Source organism: Lampetra fluviatilis, chromosome 60 (assembly GCF_964198595.1).
Source record: "Lampetra fluviatilis chromosome 60, kcLamFluv1.1, whole genome shotgun sequence".
Taxonomy (NCBI): Eukaryota; Metazoa; Chordata; class Hyperoartia; order Petromyzontiformes; family Petromyzontidae; genus Lampetra; species Lampetra fluviatilis.
The window spans coordinates 661,131-681,678 of record NC_136334.1 but is presented as its reverse complement, the minus strand read 5'-3'; the positions used below and the strand labels follow the sequence as shown (position 1 = coordinate 681,678).

The 20,548-nt window shown below is 52.7% G+C and overlaps 1 protein-coding gene across 3 annotated transcripts in view; it reads right to left on the bottom strand.

Moving 5' to 3' along the window:
* FHIP1B (FHF complex subunit HOOK interacting protein 1B) overlaps positions 1–20,548 on the bottom strand; it is a 48,444-nt gene that overhangs the window by 10,558 nt on the left and 17,338 nt on the right. For 2 of the 3 annotated variants that reach the window (XM_078881101.1, XM_078881103.1), the window contains 10 exons: positions 14,752–15,071; positions 13,050–13,301; positions 10,156–10,314; positions 9,549–9,854; positions 6,694–6,852; positions 5,971–6,057; positions 5,358–5,525; positions 4,770–4,849; positions 4,084–4,253; positions 477–1,820 (listed from right to left, as the gene is read on the bottom strand). In XM_078881101.1, the coding sequence (XP_078737227.1) occupies positions 477–1,820; positions 4,084–4,253; positions 4,770–4,849; positions 5,358–5,525; positions 5,971–6,057; positions 6,694–6,852; positions 9,549–9,854; positions 10,156–10,314; positions 13,050–13,301; positions 14,752–14,964 (2,938 nt within the window). In that variant the 5' untranslated portion in view covers positions 14,965–15,071. Of the gene's footprint in view, positions 1–476; positions 1,821–4,083; positions 4,254–4,769; positions 4,850–5,357; positions 5,526–5,970; positions 6,058–6,693; positions 6,853–9,548; positions 9,855–10,155; positions 10,315–13,049; positions 13,302–14,751; positions 15,075–20,548 lie in introns of all 3 variants that reach the window. The other variant, XM_078881102.1, reaches the window with a different exon arrangement.

Genomic DNA, 20,548 nt, shown 5'->3' with positions numbered 1-20,548 from the left:
ACAGGTACACCAAGGTTAGACGATCGGCAGATCACGTATGGTGGAGTAAAGTGTGAGTATTTCACCTCTACTCAGATGTCTGACCAGCATGGAAGAATCGCCCAAAATACTCTCGAGAGGGGAAGTTTATCCACGAGTGGAGTTCCTTCCGTGAGCAGTGGCGTGAGCAGGGGATTGCAGGGATGCACCTTTACCTAGTCTACAGTAGGGGTGGCCAAACGCTGGCTCACAAGGAGCACGTGGCTTGACATGGACGCAGCTAATTTTGATTTTCCAATAACAACCTTACGTGCCAGTACAGAGTGGATAGACGACACTCCCGGTACAGACGAGGGAGGCAGCAGAAGAGACGTGACCGAAATACCCGGCACGAGGCCGCAGCGACAAACCCAACCGCACGGAGGAGGGAGACCGCACAACCGAGACGGAGACATTCGCCAGCACGGCGCGACCCCGCAACCCACGCCAGTCCTCACCGGTGAACGGCGTGCCGATGGCTTGACTCGGATGCTGTGCGAGCAGGGCAGGCAGGGTCACCACGTGGGCCTGCGTCGGCGTCTCCACGCCCCGTGGCTCCACCTGCTCCGAAAGTGCCGAGAAGTCGGCGGCGACGCAGTTGGGCGCGATGGCGGCGGCGGTCTCATCCACTCCGATAACCGCATCCCCGGATGATTCCTCGGCGTCAGCGGCACCGGCCATAACGGCGACCAGCGATTGCTTGTGCAGGTCGGCAACGAGGCCGCTGGCGTCATCCGATGAGCCCTCCAGGAACGTCTGGATGAGGCTGTCGACCGACTCGTCGAGAGCGGAGGGCGCTTCCGCCGGCGTGTCGCCCGCCGTCATCCCCGCCGCACCCTCGTGCCGAGCGCAGGAGGAGCCGGCGGGAGCGGGAGCCGGCGCGTCCGACTCCGTCTCCTCCCAGGCAGCGCTCTCTGCCGACGGCTGCGGCTGTCCGCGGGGCGGCACGATCACTGGCGCCGGCTCGATGGGCTCGGCGCTCCCGTTGGCCACGCTCCCGCCGCCGCCGACTTCGTTGTCGTCGTGCGATTCTCGTCGCTTCTCCCTCCTCTGCTTCTTGGCCATGGGATCGTCGTCAGAAGTTTCCGGGGCCTGCACGACGCCACCCTCCCCGCTCCTCGCCGAATCGGCGCCGTTCAGACTGGATGGCGCCTCCAACCGCGAGTCGCCCTCCAGGATCACCGACGTCGGGGCCAGGCCGTTTTGGTCGCCCACCGGCTTCGGGGGGCGCGGCACGGCAGCGTCGTTCTGAGCGCCCTGCCTCCTCCGCCGCTGCACGCCGCGCTTCTTGGAGTGCGGGAACACGGTGATGCGGTACCGGTCGAGGCAGATGTCCCACTCGGGGCTCTCCGCCGGCGGCTCGAGCTTGCGCTCCAGAGCGAAGTGCTCGGCGTCGAGCGGCAGCGAGGAGAGCGCCTCGCTCGGCGCGATCACCACGCTGCCCGGCGCCGGCGTCTCCCCGTCGTAGGGAGCCGACCACGCGCGGCACGCCAGCGCGCAGCGCCACACGCCGCAGCGCGCGTCGCGCAGGTACTGCAGGTAGCCGGGCTCCGCTTCCGTCCGCTCCTCGAAATTGCCGCTGCCGGGCCGCAGCTGTTGCTGCTGTGGCGACGCGAGCGCTGTCGACGTGGGGGACTGCGGACGCGCCGGCGGTTCGTGAACAGCGGGCGAGCGCTGCTGCTGCTGCCGTTCGAAGATTTCCGACTTCTGCCGCGAGAAAAACCCCATGCGGGCCGGAGTAGTGGGTTTTGGTGCCGGAGACGCCGCGGGCTGGCCTTCCGAGGCGCCGCACACCACCAAGCCTGGGCGGTACGAGACACAGGGGGAAGGATGTCACGTCGAGGCCGGGAGTCGATTCAGATGTGCGCAGCGCCACCTCGCGCATCCAGCCCTAACGAATCTGCCCTGACCAATTAAACCCCTACATCTGCGCAAAGCTGTGTAACCGCCATTTGTTACAGATGTTCACACATCCGATCTTTTCACACGTGCAGGGGCACATTCTTGGTTCCGCGTACAATCCCCTCAGTTAGAAAGTACAGTCGAATGCATTACCCACGTTTACAGCACCTTGCAATCTCGAGCGAGCCAGATATGCGACAATGGACTACAAAAGAAGGCTCCTCGATTCGGTGAAAACTTCACGCTGTGCGGGTTGCAATCTGATTCCAGGATCGGATCCCTTTCGTCCCGTGCCGCTTGCGTTCATTCTCACTCTTTCAGTCTCGTTTGTACATCAACATCAACAAATAGGTCGTGTAAATTGCAAAAACAATTCCTTCGTGCGCAACTCATTATTGGATCTACCATGGCAGTAATATTTAAATCTTGAAACGATAAAACCGTTCCTTGCGATTTACAAACTGGGCAGAGGTAGTCCATCAAAGAGGTCATCATGCCCCGTACCGATTTGCCATATCGGCCCCGTTTTGATCGTTTAGATCAGGGGTGGGGAATGTCCGGCCCGCGGGCCGTACAAGGCCTGCAAAATTATTTGGTCTGGCCCTGCCAAGGCAACTGCAGGCAGGACTCGAAATTCAATAAATCTAGGAGCAAACCTGGAAAAGCAGTTGCGAGTAGAAACATCATCAATACCAGCTAACATCACACGCCTCACCAAAGAGAAGCAGTTCCAGCCATCACATTAGGGGTGAGTTAATCAAATGTTTAACCAAATATAACACACTAATTTTAAAGTTGATAATTTTGTATGGCCCGCGAATGATGTTATAAATATCCAAATGGCCCTTGGCAGAAAAAAGGTTCCCCACCCCTGGTTTAGATAAACAGGAGATATTTTGATTTCTGTTCCCGCGGAGTTCCGCTGAAAGCTTCCCGATTGCTAAGTAATCATTCGAATGGAAAATTGTTCCGCTTCTTTTAGCGGTGACAGCCAAAAACAGTGCTCGCCACATTTAGAAACATGCCCTTGGAGTATTTGGCTGCTATAAATAAGCTAGATCGCTGGGCTATCGTTTGTGGCTTCTGAAAGAGAGCTACGTAGCTAAGTGGGCCTTACCTGGTTAAATAAAATATAGTTTAGTTTAAAGAAGGGGAACAGGTCCATTGCAAGTTTAGGGCATCACTCTTTCTGAATACGAGTCACCAGTACACGGCGATGCTACATTGTACATCCCAGGGTATAGGGTCCACGAAGATCATGTCGTCCATTCTGCAAAGTAGCGTCAGTATAATGGCTGTCTATGTTGGTCTAATTGTTGTTATACTTTAATTCCTGACAATTTTTTTGATTGAAATAACAATCATGAAAGTTCATGATTCATATTTAGTTTATTTTTGGTTAGAAAATGTAGCTATATCAAGTTTTTTACGAAATGAAGTTGTCATAACTTAAATCAAGTATCTACAGAGGTTATTTTGGGTTAGATCGTGTAAATATCAATGTGTTGTTAAACCCGCCACCACCCGACACAACCAATGAGTAAGGTTTGTGACGTACAAGAAACGTGCCAATTAGTTACGAGTTAAGCACACCAATTGTGTGCTGGAGAGTAAACCCACAACATTTACAATTCGAGTATGACGTTTCGCCAGTAATTATGAATCAAGTAGTCATGACAACTTGATTAGATTGGCTATGCCGTGGTGGAGGGCATCACTGAAAACTGGCATTATATCTACACCATGATCCTGCCCAAAATGAAACAATTATAAATCATATTGGTTGTGAAGCCTACGTAAAATAATATTAATATTAACATTCACGATAATAAAGTTACAAAAAATAACCTATTGACCATTAAATCAGTCCCATGCAAAAGCTCACTGCGGAGTAATCGTGCGGCATGGAGGTGACGTCATCCTCCTCTAACAAATGGTAGGCTAGATGAATAACTATTAAGGTAAATCTTCACATCAAAGCACCAAAACAAGACGGTAAAAGTGTGACATGCAATTAGGGGAAACCGACATGGTGTTAATCGTCATTAAGCTAGAATTAATAATGTGCGGTGAAATGTTACATCGCTCGACCCCCCTGTACGCCAAGACCGATGCTGCAACGTGCAGTGTGTAAGGGTGCAACGTGCAAGGTGCAGAGCGCACCTTTGGACCAGAGCACGTGCTCGTCCTCCCGCTCAGCGAGCAGCAGCTGCTCCAGGCGGCAGCACTCGGGCGACAGCGACAGCAGACGGTCGGCCGTGCGCCCGTACAGGTCCACCTCCTTGACGGCGCGGCGCTGGCTCAGCATCACGTGGTTGCACGGGATGAGGAACCTGGCGGAGGAGAGGTGGGCGTTGTTGGGGGAGGGGTGGGCATGGAGGTTCGGTAACGGCGACCAGCGGTGAATTGTCACGAGTCGAGATCGTGACCCAACGTGCGGTTAGTTTATTGATTTATCTCAAGGTTTATATATCGCACCTCCGATTGGCGACGTTCGCTGGGTAAGAAGTTCGACATACATACATATATAGCGACCTGCCCTTTGTACAAGTAAATTAATTGTAATTTTCTGGATCATCCAAGGCATTTCACGATTAACTGCCTCTACAATTCGATGCAGATTCGATTTGGGGTCATTGTTTTGTCCGTGATAATTTTTTCCTAGGCCTATGACAATTCAGCCCCTCTTAACACGGAGACTCGCCATCGCTTCCTTCCTTTTGCCAGCTCCTGCAACCGTACAGCAGCAGAAAGCGTGCTCTTGAAGAGTCCCCGAACCCCGACCCTTGCCTTCCAGACAGGCGCCAGATGGCGGTGCGAGCGTCGCGGTGAGCAAGGCCGCGCCTCACCTGAGCACCAGCTGCAGCATAACGTCCTCACAGTTGAGGCTGAGCAGCGTCCGGAAAAGCGCCAACGACACCATGCACAGCTGTGTGACACAGAAACGGCACCGTCGCGTCACGCGAGCGTGGTGGGGGGCTCAAACCACAAGCAAAATATAAACAGGGGAACGAACAATGGCGCGCACGCACGCATTCTCAAACGCTCTCCTACACACGTTTGGCCATTGGGAGGGTTTTTAAACTGGCGATGATCACATCGACGCTCCAGGCCGGTCGACGAGACGATGTCGTCACATGTAATCATGTCATCTCAAACACCCAGTTAGACGGTTGAGGCGTTGGCACGAACGAAACAGCAACATGGAACTTTACACAAAACTTTAGTTCACATTGGATGAAGATGGACGGAGGAATAAACGGAGGGAGGGACGAAGGGACGGATGGATGGACGCGTGAACGCGTAAATGCTTTTATCCTCGGTTATTTAGCAGATGACTAGGCTCGTAGGCTTGGGTGACCGCGAGGCGCCGTGGTGAGTGGAGGGAGGGAGTGGGCCGTGGAGTGACGGGGGCCGTGAGGTGCCGGGGGCCGTACCCGCGAGCTGCTGCTGATGCGTGCCACGAGCAAGTCCAGGACGCGCTTGTCATCCTCGGAGTGGAGCAGCACAAAGTGCAGGAAGGTGCGCAGCAGCGACGGCTCCGTGACCATTCGCAGGAAGAGGTCCAGGTAAGCTGTGCTGGCGATCTGCTCCTCCACCAGCGTCTGCGCACCGAAACGCACGCACGCGCGTAAAGACAAAGATCCCCCGTCATGGCAAGTTAGCGAGTAGCACATATGAAGGCTGGCACGGCACACGACGGGGTGCCGTGCCAAGAGCACACCCGGCCGCCTTTGTCTCCCAAACGGCAATGTTTACACAGCGCTCCAGGTACTCATTTGAGATAGTTTACACTGAAAGGCTCACGGTCACGAACAACTTCATCACAGAGCGACATTATTGCGGTGAAGCTGGGAAACAAACGTTCTGTACAACAGTTGACGTGACATTTGTCTATATGAGCCTTTGTAGTGCAATGCACTTGGGGTCCACTGTTGGTCTTTCAAAGTTTTTATCTGTGCCCAGAACAGCTCCTCATCCTGGTCAAAGACAGAAGCTCCGGCTGACGCAGCGGTAGGGTTGAACGTGTGTACGCGCGGTCTATCTCACCTTGTCCAGCGCTGGGCCCATGACTGGGATGAGAAACCCGTGGTAGATGTACTTTATCAGCTGATTCCTCACCACCTCGTGAGCAACCTGCGGGGAGGGGAGCCCGGTGAAGGATGTTAAAAAACAGACGGCGGAAATCTGACAGTTCAATCGCAGGAGCATGACGTCTCAATTACAAACATATTTCAATAAAGCAATCGTTCCGTAACCTATGTCAAAGCAATTTCAGTCAGGATTGCACACTGAATAGGGCATAGCTTTTGTCACTAGATGGCAGACGTATCACGTGATCAATGATGAGGACACCCTTGCGCAACCGCACATGAGAATTCTGATATGGGCAACCCATTTAATGATTTGGCCGGTTTTCTTTAGGATAAATCTGCAATAGCAATGAAAGATTAACAATTGGACCAGGTATACGGGAGTAGTCGCAACTGCCCCCCCCCCCCACCAATTCCCAATCCAGAGACGGACAGACAGACCACTTAAAAATTGTCAAAAAGCATTTAGAATGGATTCTCAAATCCTGAATCGTAACAATTCACTGGATCGTTGCGTGAGGGCGCAGAGAATCGATCCGAGTCCAGCAGCCGGCCGCATTGTGGAGGGCGCACTCACCCACGCTCACGAGCACTCACAAGCCACGCTCACCAAGCACACTCACCAAGCACACTCACCAAGCACACTCACCCGCGGTGACCCACACTCGCCGGCGCTCACCTGCACCACGGCGTTGCAGAACTCCAGCGAGTTCATGAACCTGACGAGGGCCGGCACGCCCAACCAGTCCTCCCGGCGCAGCGAGTGCCACTCGTCGGAACTCACTTCAATCTTCCGCGGCAGCGACGAGTACAGCCCGCTCAGCCCCGTCGCCAGCACCTGCAACAAGCGTCGCACCAGCAGGCGGGGTCAGCGCCGGCAGCCGCGTGAATGACGCGACGCCGTGGACCGGACCGGCGCGAGCTGCAGCGTCGGTCTCGGTACACAGGAGGGCTGCCCGCCAGGAATCCGTCACAGGGCTGTGCGATGTAACATTTCACCGTAACATTATTAATTCTCGCTTAATGACGATTAACACCATATCAGTTTTCCAGAATTGTATTTCACAATTTAACGTCTTGTTTGGGTGAACCCGAGCCTGGGCAGTGGGCATTGGAGCGGTGGAAGAAGACATCGACTCCTCCATTAAAACGGCAGCCGGGAACGTTAGTTGCGTTTTGTTTTCAATAAGCAATGTAGCAACCTGTTTGCGATTGTTTACTCGGGCCCTTATTTAAAGTGACGGCTTGCCCCACATCCTGCCTCCTGAAGGTGGGAAACCCCGTACAAGACAGGCCCAGCGCGACATGGCTCGTGATGCCGATGAAATCACCAAGTCCGGCCCATCGCATCCTGTTCAGGGACAGCTGCTGCGTCCAGGGAGAGCGAACTGGCGACCTCAAGAATGCAACTCCAGCATGTATTCCATTACACCACGGCAGAGTCAAAATAAGATTTATGCAGATGGAATGTAATAGGGAGGAAAACAAAAAAAACACAATCCTAAAATGGAAAAAAAAATGTGATGAAAGCGTGTGCACACCAATGGCAGGCTTTGCGGGTGCGGTAGCGACCGCCCGATGCTGCTGCTGCCCAGTTGCTCAACAACGTGGAATTTATGGAGCGTCATAAACGCCTGTCAGAACTGCCTTGCCTGTTATCCGATATTCCGGATAACATGCAAGGGGTGCAAGGTGCACATTGACACACATTCTCAATGAACCACTCGCCCTTCCTGCATTTCTGACGTCAGTTACCCATTAAGGATTTTACAACGTTCTACACTGCAATGGGTAAAGTTTGCAGGGTCATGCAATGTCAAACAAATCCACAAAAAAAAGTGTGTGAAGAGCACACCAAACATTGTGCACTGACGCAGCACCCAGAGGCCAGCGGGGTCTACGGGACGACCAAAAGCCAGAAGCTGAGAGAGAGACCCTTACAAGGTCCGGTGTTGACCTTACAACGACGACAGGATCTCGTCGCCGAGAAAAACGATGTGATAGTGGCCACGGCGACCTCCTGACAATGCCGCAACATTAGGCACCTGGAAGGTTCGGGGATGAGGCTAAGTTTGTGTGCAGCTGTGAAATTCCCCCTCCCTCCACACTGCAGCTGTCTTTCCACCATTTATATTAAGTCATACAGTATGTTCACCTATAACGCGGTGGGAGTAATTGCGTTCCTGAAGAACACCGCGCTATGGAAAAATCGCGTTAAAATAAGAAAATATAGGGGAAAGCACAGTCCGCAATAACATACGAGATGCGTACGCAGGCTGAACAGGGATTGAGGCACGTGGGTAGGCATCTAGAACAGTGGTTCTAAACTGTTACTGCAGCCTGCACTCCTTTGGTTCTCAATCGTAAAAAAAAATGTAAAGTGTTAATAAACACTTAGGTTTGATGACACAAAGTAGTTGTACTTACGTCCCCGTGCTTAATTTGTGTTCCGATGATTTACCTTCTAAAATAATATGGCCACGTCTCGCACCCCCAGATAGGGCATCTCGCACCACCAGGGGGTGCGTGCACCCAGGTTAAGAACCACTGATCTAGAAGCATCCAGCAGCATCCCGCTTTGTGCAATGTTACGCCGAGGCAGCCGTACAACCGCTTATTCCTACCCGCCCGACCTAGTTCTGTTCACTCGATCGCGTTATAAAAAATGTGTTACCTGAAACATTCATTGCGTTATATCCAATTCGCATAATGAAAACATGCGGCGTTATATCAGAAATCACTATATTTTACAAACCACAAGTTCGCTTCCTGAGAATGCTCCCGGCACGAGCGAAACGTCGGGCATCGTGCCAAACAACGCATGGCAAAAACAAGCAAAATACATCAGATCGCTATTTTTGTATTATTATTCGTGATATCAGATATATTTTGTTCGAAATGAGAACGTTTTGTAAAATTAAGATCGACAATCAAACAATATTTTCCAAAATAAGACGATAGAATTATCTTTACGCATAAAGATCTGACCAAATGTGTGTCATGAAACCACCCGAAACAGCCAAACTAATTAAATTGCCACGCGGTGTACGAGGGGGTTTTTTTTAAGCGCAAATTTGACCACAACTCTACATTACATTTGGAATAATTTTTTCCCAGACATTTGACAGATATCCAAATCAAACATCGTGCCTTCATAAACATGAGAATTCCCCTCCAATGTTCCGGTGAGCTGATACAATAACTGGCCCAGTAAAATGCCTCACAAAGTGATAATTTAATTTGTTTGACCGTGTCGGGTTGGTGGTGGAGGATTTCAAGACACATGTTCAGACAGTTAGGTGGCCTTGGGTGGGTGTGGGCACTGTAGTCTACGCTCCTCCACTGTCTCCTGAAGCCCTCTCGTTGTGGTCAGCAGCACACTTCGACATTGCCCTCCGGCTCCTGCACAGATCGCTGCTGCCTTCACGCTCAACAAAATATCATCGATGGCCCGACCCGAACACCAATTACGGATTCAGTCATCGTGGACCTCGCGCCGCCGAATCGGCAACCCCGGCAACGCCGGGCTCTCACCGGGCAGAAATCAGAGCGGTCGGCGATGTACTCCCCGAGCGAGCGGTTCTCCGCCGTCAGTGACATGATGAGCAGCAGCGCGTCGCGCGCCTGCTGCCCCAGCGAGCCCTCGCGGTGCACGTAGCCCACGAGCAGCGCGAACACCAGGGCGTCGTTACGCGGTGCGAAACCCGCGATGCCGGCAGCGCCGCCGCCCGATGGGGCGAGCGGGGACGGGTGGTCGTTGAAGACGAGCTCCAGTGTGGCCGGGTCCTTGACGAGCACCGAGCACAGCTGGCTCAGCAGTAGCACCAGGTTGGTCTCCACCTGCAGGCGACAGGGACCACGCTGCTGCTGGAATCTCACCCAGGTGTCCAAGTGAATCGATATCTAGAACAAGGGACCTCGCAGTATGCCGCTACGCGCTTCGATCGTCCAGATGACCAGCGTGAGGCTGCTCCACTCGCCCACTCGCAAATCTCGACACGAACACGGAAACATCACCGAGCAGCACCCCGCCGTACAAGACGAGAACGAGGAGAGGGAGACGCAAAGCTTTTCCGTTGAGTTCCGGCTCCCGCCATCCGCAGCGCCACAGGGGTGGGGTGGAGGGAGGGAACGGCCTCACCTTGGGAGAGCGCGAGTTGGCGCACGCGGCCATCAACCCCAGCAGCGGGTGAAGGATGGGTTTGTGATGCAGTAGGGGCTGGTGGGACTGCGACACCAGCACCTCGTACATCTTGAGCTGCTCTGCTCTCACCTCCTCGTCCTCCTCGTCAACAGCATCCTGCGCAGCACGAGGTTCACGGAGATTCCCACTTGAGCTCCCCCCGTGCTCCACTGGGGCATTTCAGCTGAGGCCAGCGAAGGGTAAACTCACGGTACGCATGGTTCTGGACTGGGCGTTTGCCGTGCTGAGCCAGAACTAAAGGGCACTACGCTAGATTCACAATACGTCTGAATCTGGCTCGAGGCCAAACGGGGCCAAACGGGGCCAAACATGGGGAGAACGATGCAATCATTGCAGTATGTATGTAAAACTGTTTTTCGTACCGTACGTAACCAACTATGATAATCAGAAGTGCTGTGGAAGGGACAACAAACTAAACACAATAAGCAGTTCTAAAGCGCAGCGTCACCGCGCCCATATACGTGTGTCTCGACTCGTTCACCGAGCGGGACGCCTGTGGCACGGATCGGCTTCTGCGGTGGAGAAATTATCTAGCCCCTCCTGCACGGCCGTGGCACGGCTTCGGTGTGCAGTGGAAGAGAGAGATCATGCAAAGAGACAAATCAACCCGTTTGACCACCTTATAACCATGCCACATGGAAGCACCCAGAAGGTGGATGTTGGCAATATCACAGTCACAACTCACGGTCACAATTTTAGTCAAGAACCAATTATTTATTTGTCCCTTTCGTGCCTTCTTGTTTGCATTAGCATACGATTGTACATTATTTCCATGAATTACAAATAATACAATCTCACACACAGCTCTCCCTTGCAGGCTCGGGCCTTGTGCTGGGATGGGCAACCGCCGTGCATCGTCACAGGAGGTGTGGACAGGTGGCTGCTGCTACTGCTGCTGCTGGGTCACATTGTGGGCAGCAGAGGGGAGTGCTGCAAAATCCGTTGTTGTACCGTACTACGCTCCGATGTCTAAGCTCTCAGTCTACACTAACCCGCTTGGTGAGGTATGGTAAAATAACCCCGATGACCCATGAAAGCCTCACGGTGTCCAGTTAATATTAATATCGAATCCCGCGTGAACGAATCACTCGAGTTTGATTCGTAAACATGGAAATTGGTTCGCGTGACGCATCCATTTAACAGACGCTTCAAGCACCACGACATAAATAACAAATATTTTAAAACCTTAATTCTTGGATCAAATCACAACCCAGAATCGTGGTAATTCCCGCAATCAGGCGAGAGCTGTCGCACGTCGACTGCCCAGCGCAGCAAGAACACTCTTCCAGACGCAGCCAAATGTCGTGAGGCCCGCAGCTTCGAACGCAGAGCTTGCACAACACAAGCAGCCATAAAACACACAACACACACGCATGTGCGCACACACGCACACGCACATGCGCACAGCGCGTTCACTTTGCTTTGTGACGACGGCAAGTTCGCTGGCGTGGAATGACGCCGCTTCGGGACATAGCCCTTGCAAAGCTAAGTCAAATTCAAGGGATGGTGGGAGAGCGGGGGGTGTGGTGGTGGTGGTTTGAGAGACTGGGGGAGGCATGAGCCAGACTTTGGCGGAATGTGCCCAGGCTACATTGTCATGCGAGCGTCAGTGCCCCCCATCACCGTTGGCACTTTTTAAAAACCAATATTTTCTTTAAATGGCAAATGACAGTGTGAGGCAATGAGTATTATTAGCAATAGATAACAACAATAAACTCGACACATGCATCCAGCCTACGTGTTAAATCAACATATTCATTAACACCACTGTGGCCCTTCAAAGGAGAATGTGTACAGTAGGTGACATTTTGGGCAAAGTTCCTTCTTCATAGCAGACGGATGGGCCACTCGCACGACTTGCGATGATCGGGTGCTTTCCAGGCGATTGCGGTCATTGCGATATCTCAGTATAAGCAAAACCAAGTGACCGCTGTGATGACTGCGGAAACGCAAATGTGACACACCGAAAAAAGCGTAAGACAGTGCAGAACTGGCAGACCTGATGGATAGAACGACGCAGACTGCACAGACAAGACAAACACGGACGGAACTCGGCAAAAACGAGACAACACAGACGAGACAGACTCCATGAGACAGCAAGAGTTGCATTGAATCGCAATACCGAATGGTGACGATTCACCGAGTACCACGGGAAGGGAGCGGGGTGTAGCGTACACGTGCGCACGTGGCCATTCTTACACGCCTAGCAACCGCCCCGTTGGTGCGCGTGGCAGCGTGCCCGGAGCACGAACTAAATTGCGCTCCCGAGGCATGGAGCTGACGAGCGGAGCTCACACCGTGGTGCGCGGACAATGCCTCGCCTCGCTGAGACGCTGCATTATTTAGGGAGTGGCACTTGGAAGCCAAGCGAGACACAAACACCACTGAGCCCCCCAACCCAACCCCACTCACCCCTCGCCTCCCGCCATCTGTCCCTGCAGGTGGCGACACGTTGGTACTCGTGCCATTCTAATTATTATTACTACCACCACCCCTGTTCACCCAGGAGAGCCTCACCGGGTCTCATGACTCTTCTTCGGAAGGACTCTGGCAAGTTTTTTTTTTCGCAGGAAAGAGGTGGGGGGGGCGATGATTCACTATCACAGATTCCAACCGAGTCATTTGCGTTGTCGTTTTTCAAATTCGGACCAAAACGCCAGCAAGCAACGGCCCCACCCCCGGCAGACGACGTAACGGTATCGTCGTCATTGTCGCCGCGATGACCCCCCCCCACCGCCACACCCAGCGGGGCCCATGGGAGGTCATTCGGAATATCAACGCTTTTATTTTGTCTGCGTACAGATTTTAGGAGCCGGCGACGGAGCCCTCACCTGGCCTCTGACGCCCCCGTGGGCGGTGCGCATGCGCAGGCCCCACGACACCACGCGGCCCAGGACCTCGTCGGAGACGGTGAACTCCAGGATGGGGCCCATGCCGCCCGTCCTCGGAGGCAGCTCTTCCGCCAGCAGGTACAGCATCTGGTCCACGTTGTTCCGCACCAAGTTCTTCTCGTCGGCAGGGGCCGTCGATGATGCGACCCCGTCGCGCCCCCCACCCGCATTCCTCTCGATCACCTTAAGCACCTGTAGCGGTCGGGGAGCCAGTGGGGCATCGGACGGTGCTCAAAACTGTTAACTATTTTTTTTTTGATCAGGTAAGGTATTAACTTATTTTTCAGAAGCAACCTGGCCACAAATGATAGCTCAACGAAGTGGCCTATCGTGTCGAGATTTATAGCAGAGCATGCAAACTCCAAATATACAGCAGGGTCGGAATTGAACCGACGACCTCCTGTATACCAGGTGAGGTAGTTAACATCTCCTAGCCACTGTGGCGCTTGCTCACGGGGTGCACCGCGTGTTGTTGGGCGCGGTGGAAGCAGGCGAATGTCGGTGCCGAGTGTCTGCTGGAGCCCTGCCCCCCCCCGCCCCCCCACTACACCGCAAACAACGACCCTGACTGACCAGGCCGAGGGATGCAGTGGGGTCATAACCGAGGCCTTTAGAAAACGTTCCAGCTACGCAGTTGAGGTGTTTCATTCATTCGCTAAAGAGCAAGCAAATGCATAGATAGCTCTGATGTGACCAATTCAAAGCGAACTCAACTTAAAAGCAGCGATCGCCTGAAAGGCCTCTTCAAAGAGCAGCCCCGCAGTGAGAATGCTGCCGAGAGGGCCCAGCGTGGACGTTTACATGCTCACAGAGATTAAGAACTCCGCTTTAATGACCATAAATACTGCACGTGAAAAGCAACAGACAGCAGCCGTGATTTCCCACTGTGGAAGAGATCAATGTGAAAGGAAACTCAGAAAGTGCCCGGGAGGCTTATAATGTCAGATCACTGGCGATCCCGGGTTCAAATCCAGGTCTCCATCTGCACGTGATGGAACGGGGTTCTCAAGTGGAGCGCATTGCTGGTCTGTGGGGGGAAGCGGACTGTGGGGAGAGAAGCAGACTGTGGGGGGGGGCGGAATGTGGGGGGGGGGGAGCGGACTGTGGGGGGGGGGGGAGCGGAATGTGGAGGGGGGAGTGGACTGTGGGGGGGCGGAATGGGGGGGGAGGAGCGGACTGTGGTGGGGGGGAGCGGAATGTGGGGGGGGAGTGGACTGTGGGGGGGGCGGAATGGGGGGGGGGGGGAGCGGACTGTAGTGTGTTGTATTGGTGTGGTCTAGGACCGTTCTTGCAGTCGTTTTGCTGCCTTGCCAAAGATTGGGAATTGAACTAATGCAATTTGATCGCATATACTTAATTTAAATTAGTGATTCGCTTACGTTTCCTATACTTTGCATTCCTATCGTGTTTTTGTATTGTTTGTTGTTGTAACGTTCTGACCCACCACTGGACATCCGTGAACGCGAGCTTCATAGCTCATCGGATTTCTCCAGGATAAACAAACATTTTCATTCCCGTCCTGGGGGAACGAGTTTGTAAGCGGCGGCATGCTAACGGCTGCGCCACCGCTCCCCGAATCCGCCTGAACACGACCGCGACGGGGCACGGAGAGAGCGAAGAGCGGCGCGAGGAAGCCACCCACCTGCATCCAGTGGTTCCTGTAGACCATGAGGCACGTCTCGGGGTCCGCGCCGGGGGAGCTGGGGGGCTCCGGCTGAGCGGCGGCCACGGCGGGGGCCACGGGGCCCGCCGCGGGGGCGCCCGCGGCGACGCCCGCGGCGCCGGCGGCCGCTTCCCGCTCGGCCTTGCGGCCCCCCGGCCCCCCGCGAGCGTTGAAGCGGCTGAGCCAGCTCATGCTGAGCAGCGGTGGGGGGGAGACGGGGGGGGGGGGGGGGGCTGGGGGGGAGAGCGGCCCCCCCAACTGGTCCAGATGGACCCTTCCGCCAGCGCCCGCTGCGATCGCTGCTGGGGAGACGGGCGACAGGGACAGACGGTCAACCGGAGCCGGCGAGTTCCGGCTCGCAACAAATGGGCGAGTTTCTTGAATTGCCCCCCCCCCCCGTGGGCTCTGTCCACTGGGGCAGAGTGAATGGGTGCTCACTGCCGTGGTGAAGTCTCAGTCAGCAGGTGCGGCGGGTACCCCGCGCCTCTGCCAACACGCCTGCTCGGGTGTGGAAAAGTAGACCAAATACCCTCGAGAGCTCTTTGGTTCTTTCGGTAAAGTCACGTAGAAAATAAAATCAAATAATAATAGAATGCGACGTTTCGGTTGCAACACAAGCAACCATCATCAGGCAAGAATGAATGATAAAACACAGACACGGGAACAGCATAGGCACACACACATGCAGAGAGAAACACACACAAAGACACGCCAAGCGAGACACACACCAAGACAAACAGAAGAACAACGACTCTGTGCCGAGGCCTTAAATAGAAAGAGGGGGGAGGGGCCGGGGCAAAGAGAGGACTGGGGAGGAGGACAAACGTGGGGACAAGGAGGGAGCAGTGTGGAATTCGGGACCACAGTGGCCGGAGGAGAGACAATGGTTTAGAGCAAGAAAATCGAAAGTTGCAGAAAGCAAACTTAGTAAAATTAAGAAGTGTAATGCAATGCAAAACACAGAGGGTCAGTTAACACACAGTTAACGCATAGCCTGGTTGATGAACGTTCTCCCAAAGATTGCTAATTAAATTGTGAGTTGTGAGTAAACCCTCCCCGTAGAGATGGTTCAAACTAGATTCGAAGCTTTCGTGACTGCATAAATTACTCTTTGGTTCTTTCGGTAAAGTCACGTAGAGAGCTCCCCCCTAGTGGTGTGAGAAGACGATTGCAGGGCTGCACCTTTACCTTCCCGCGTAAAAACAAACGAGTGGAGGAATTGTAAAAATAATAACCCAACACAGCAGGACCCTCCTGAAGGAGTCTCGAGTATCAGAGAGGCTTTCCTGTTATAAATATGAATATTAATTGCGTTATCTGCAGTGTAACGTTACGACTGAAAGATGCGCGCACTTATGACCACTGCACTGCCCGACCGGTCAACGTTATCGTTATTATAAAAACGTCCTCATGGAATCCATCGGGGGCAAAGGAAAACACGCAAAATGTGTTTAAATTTAAAAACCGCCAACACATTTCTGGGCAGCATTGGCAACCGAGTCTTGGAAGGCAGCTTTGAAAAATAAACCGACACTGGCATCGGACGAGCGACGTGGGGTGTGTGGACCACCACGGGGACCCTCGCTCCACCCCCGGCGGCGATCGGGGGGAGCGTATGGGGCAGGGTGGACGAAGCGGAGATGGTGCCATTGCCTATGGGGGAATTGAGGCAAATATAGCCATGCCTGAAGGAGGCAGCACCGAAAGTAGGATTGCCAAAATCTGCCCTGGACAGCTCTGGGTATCCAGAGTCGCCAAGCGTTCCCCGGTCGCGACTGACCACTTCCGGATGTGGGCGGGGTGGTGTGAAACTGCCTCTCGACTTCACACAGAGACCCACAAGCGCACCAAGGGACCCAAGGGCTACCATCGAGACCCGTCGACTCGCATAATAGAGGCCCACGACACTCGCACAGAGACCCACAAACGCTTATGCGGAGTCCAACAGACTTATCCCAGACATCAAACACCATCAGGACAAGATCCAGTAAGTTAGAATAAAAATACACAAAGTCAAGATCGTTATTCTGGCTTAAAACTAAATGCCGTTCATCTAAATCGCTGCTCAATTTGCGAGTGAGAATTTTTCTTCAACTTACCAGTGAGCCGAGCTAATGATAATTGGGTGGGTTAAACAGTACATATGATCACTTAATTGGTTTGACTGTTTGGTGGTGGAGGGTATTTATGACTTAAATGTTCATCGGCAGCAAAATCCTGCATGTGTCAAATTCCCTGTCTGTGATGAATAGATGGATTGATGTGGGAGAGATGGATGTGGTGTCAAGATTGGCCTCTGGAGGAGGCTCGTGAAGGACGCTGCTGGGCAGTTGGAGTCACCACCTTCGAACCACGACAGTGGGAGGAAGAGCGACGCTCACAAGAATTAACTGAGTGGGACAGATAAAACGCAGCAAGTGGGCACCAGAGGGAGCACAGCTGGTGCCAGTCATCTCGGTCAGTCAACCCATGGCACCAGGGTCTGTCGTGGCCTCCTGCCAGCGAGCCTTCGACACTTCATGTGGCCTCAAGGTTGAACACCTAGCCTGGCCAAAGTGCGTGGTGACGTCACTTCCACTTAGTGGCCAAATGGTCATCTTTGTTACTTAGTGAGAAGGCAGTGTAACAAAATCCATTGATGTACTGTACTTCCATGTTGCCACATCTATGCTCCACGCGTTCACCAACTCGCACTTGGGAGGCTGGTGAGGTAGTCACGTACCACCGCCTCCCACTATCCCCCAGGCTGTACATCTACATGTATACAACAAAATGAAAGGCATAGGTTACACAGATTCGGCACGTTATTCGTAATGCTGCTTCACAAGCGAACGCCGTATTGTAGAATGGTTCTTTAGAGTAGAGAGAGGGGCCACAGGGATAGTGACTCGCAGATGGAGAACGCACTATACAGGTGTGGTGAATTCAACCCTTTTAAGTTGGCATATAAACAGTTTTTAAATTGAAACACGAGCTGTTTTTTTCCATTCACAGATGTCAGGCGCACTGCAGCACTTCATCATGTTAACAAGGTGCAGGCGCAGCCCCGCAATTACTTATTCACGTCACTGCTGGTGGAAGGGCCTCCACTGTAGCAAGCTCTGGAAAGCCCCTTGAGAGGGTGTTTGGCCTACTCTTCCATGCTGGCCAGACGTCTTGGAAGAGGCTGGCATTTAAACCACACTTTACCCCACAGCACGTGACCTGTCAATTGACTGTTGTGAACCCACTTACTGTATGCTGCTGCTGGGTGGGCAGAGGCAAGGGCGATATTTTGGAGACTCGCCCCATCGTCTCGACTGCCGCGCCGGGAGATCGAATCTCTGGATTCCAAGTCAAGCGTGCTGACCACTACACCACAGCAGCAGCATCATCACAACACTTTACGATGCAAAACTCTGCTACTTATTCTAGATTTGAAGCTTTCGTGACTGCAAGGCATCATATTCTTAGGTTTTTTCGGTAAAGTCACGTAGGTAAAACATCAAAATTAATGAAAATAAAATAAAAACAAAAATCACGACGTTTCGGAGGCAACACAATTCTCCGTCATCAGGTGGGACCGTCACAGCCGAATTAGCTGCATCAAGTGAGGCAACGATTCAAGAAGTAATCCCTTATAAGTTGAAGGGGGGAGGAGAGGGGGGGGGAGCTCATCAGAATGTGGTAGCCAATGAATGGAACGTATCGGGAGGGAGGGGGGCGGGGCTCAAAGACAGCACGGAGTGCTAAGCACAACGCATCGGGAGGGGGAAGGGGGGGGAGCGGGGCCAAAACAATGGACGACGACCTGGACGCGGCTGCTGCTACACACGCCAACACAATGGACAGAGAGGGGGGAGGGGAGGTCTGATACACATGATAGACAAAAGAACGAAAATGCCCATGTTTATACCAATGCTGGCTGAACAATGAAAAGAGCACTGCCAAAAAATAACTGGGGATGTTAACACTCGGTGAAGTAAAGTAAAATAGTGCCTGTCAGATAAGATTGTCCAAAAAAGTGTAATTAAGTCTTTTTTGCGTGGTTGATAACATCTTTCCAATGATTACTAAGTTTGTACCCATCATCACGGTTGAAATTATGTCTGTGTTTGTATATTTGTATGGCTTCGTGTACAAACCTTTGATGGTAGCCGGGAGGTTTGCAGAGAACCTTGGTCTCGGAAAAGACAATTTCATGAGAGCCCACCGAGTTGTAGCAATGATCGGCAACGGCAGAAGAATCAGTTCTGCCGTGTTTCAGATCTGACTTGTGCTCGCGGACACGATCAGAAACATGACGTTTCGTTTCTCCAATGTAGCAATCACCACAAATGCAACTCAATTTGTAGACTCCAGAATACTGTAAGTCAGGAACAACATCCTTCACAGATGGAATCAGATCACGGATTTTATGCACTGTACTGAATCGGACTTGGATCTTATGTTTGTTTAGAATTTTGGAGATCTTTTTGGTCACGCCTGCTATGTATGGTAATGTGATGGTTTTTGTCGGAGTTTCAAGTGGCTGTTTCTGTGTGGTGGGAGAGACAGCTTGGCGGATAGTACGGTCAGAGTATCCGTTCATCCTGAGGGCCCGATGTACATGTCTTAATTCACCGGTCTGCTACTTATAGCAGCAGCCTTACAGTGGATCTTAAGATGCACGCCAAAGGATACTACTGCGTGGTTGTGGGCTGTTTCCTATGTGGCTTGGCATCGTAAACCAGCACTGAATTACACTGCGCCAGGGTGGCGCGGTGGTATCGCTAGGGTCGCGCGGTGGTATCACCTGGCCTGGCGCAGCTTCACTAAAACATCTTTACGGAGAAACAAATACTTTTGCAATCCGACCGCACAGAAATCGCAGCTGTCTTTACCGCGAGTCGAATGAGAGGCGACTCGCCTTGTGACGCCAACCTCCCACCGAGTGCGCTGTGGGGGCACGTCCACGCTCGCTCTGGCACGCCACGACGACCGGGGTCAACGTGGCAAGTGGTACAGCACCTTCCCTGCAGTGCTGCCAAGAGCGGCCCCTTTCTGGCCCAGCTGCTGCCGCCGCCGCCTTCGTCTCAACCGTCGCGTGGCGGTGCTGGATGCAAGAAAGGGGGCAGTCAATGGCCCCTTTTCTTTTCAGACTCTCTCTCTCTGCTTCCTCCGTCTCTCTCTCTCTTTCGGAGTGGGGACCCACTGCCAACGTCTGGCAACTCTCTGACTGGCAACTCTCTGACTGGCAACTCTCTGACTGGCAACTCTCTGACTGGCAACTCTCTGACTGGCAACTCTCTGACTGCCATCATGAAGGAAATGAGCAAAAGAGCCACTTGAGAGTAAAAGACGGAGGCGCCGCCTCCAAAACGAGGAGCGGCGACGCTCGTTTTGGTAGCCCACATTTTGGCGCTTGGTTTTTATATTCACAGCAAATGTGTGAACGCGACATCTAGGCACAGAACGTCATCTATTCATCAAGTAAAACGGATTTCTTTCACTCATGATACGTCCGTGAAATTACGCATGAGGAATAAATCAACGTGCATGCAAATTATAAACACATTATATGCTCATGTAATATTTAGGCAAACTGCAGAAACAAACACTGAACATTAAATATACATTAACAAAATCAATAAACAATATAAATATGGTACAAATGAGACAACAATTTCCAATCCTTATATCTTATCACAACGCCCCGAATAGAAACAATTCAAGGCATCGTTACTCGGGGTGATATGTTACATACTTCATCGACATTATCGGAGAGTCTCGCTCACACTCGAGAACCCAGAGAGGA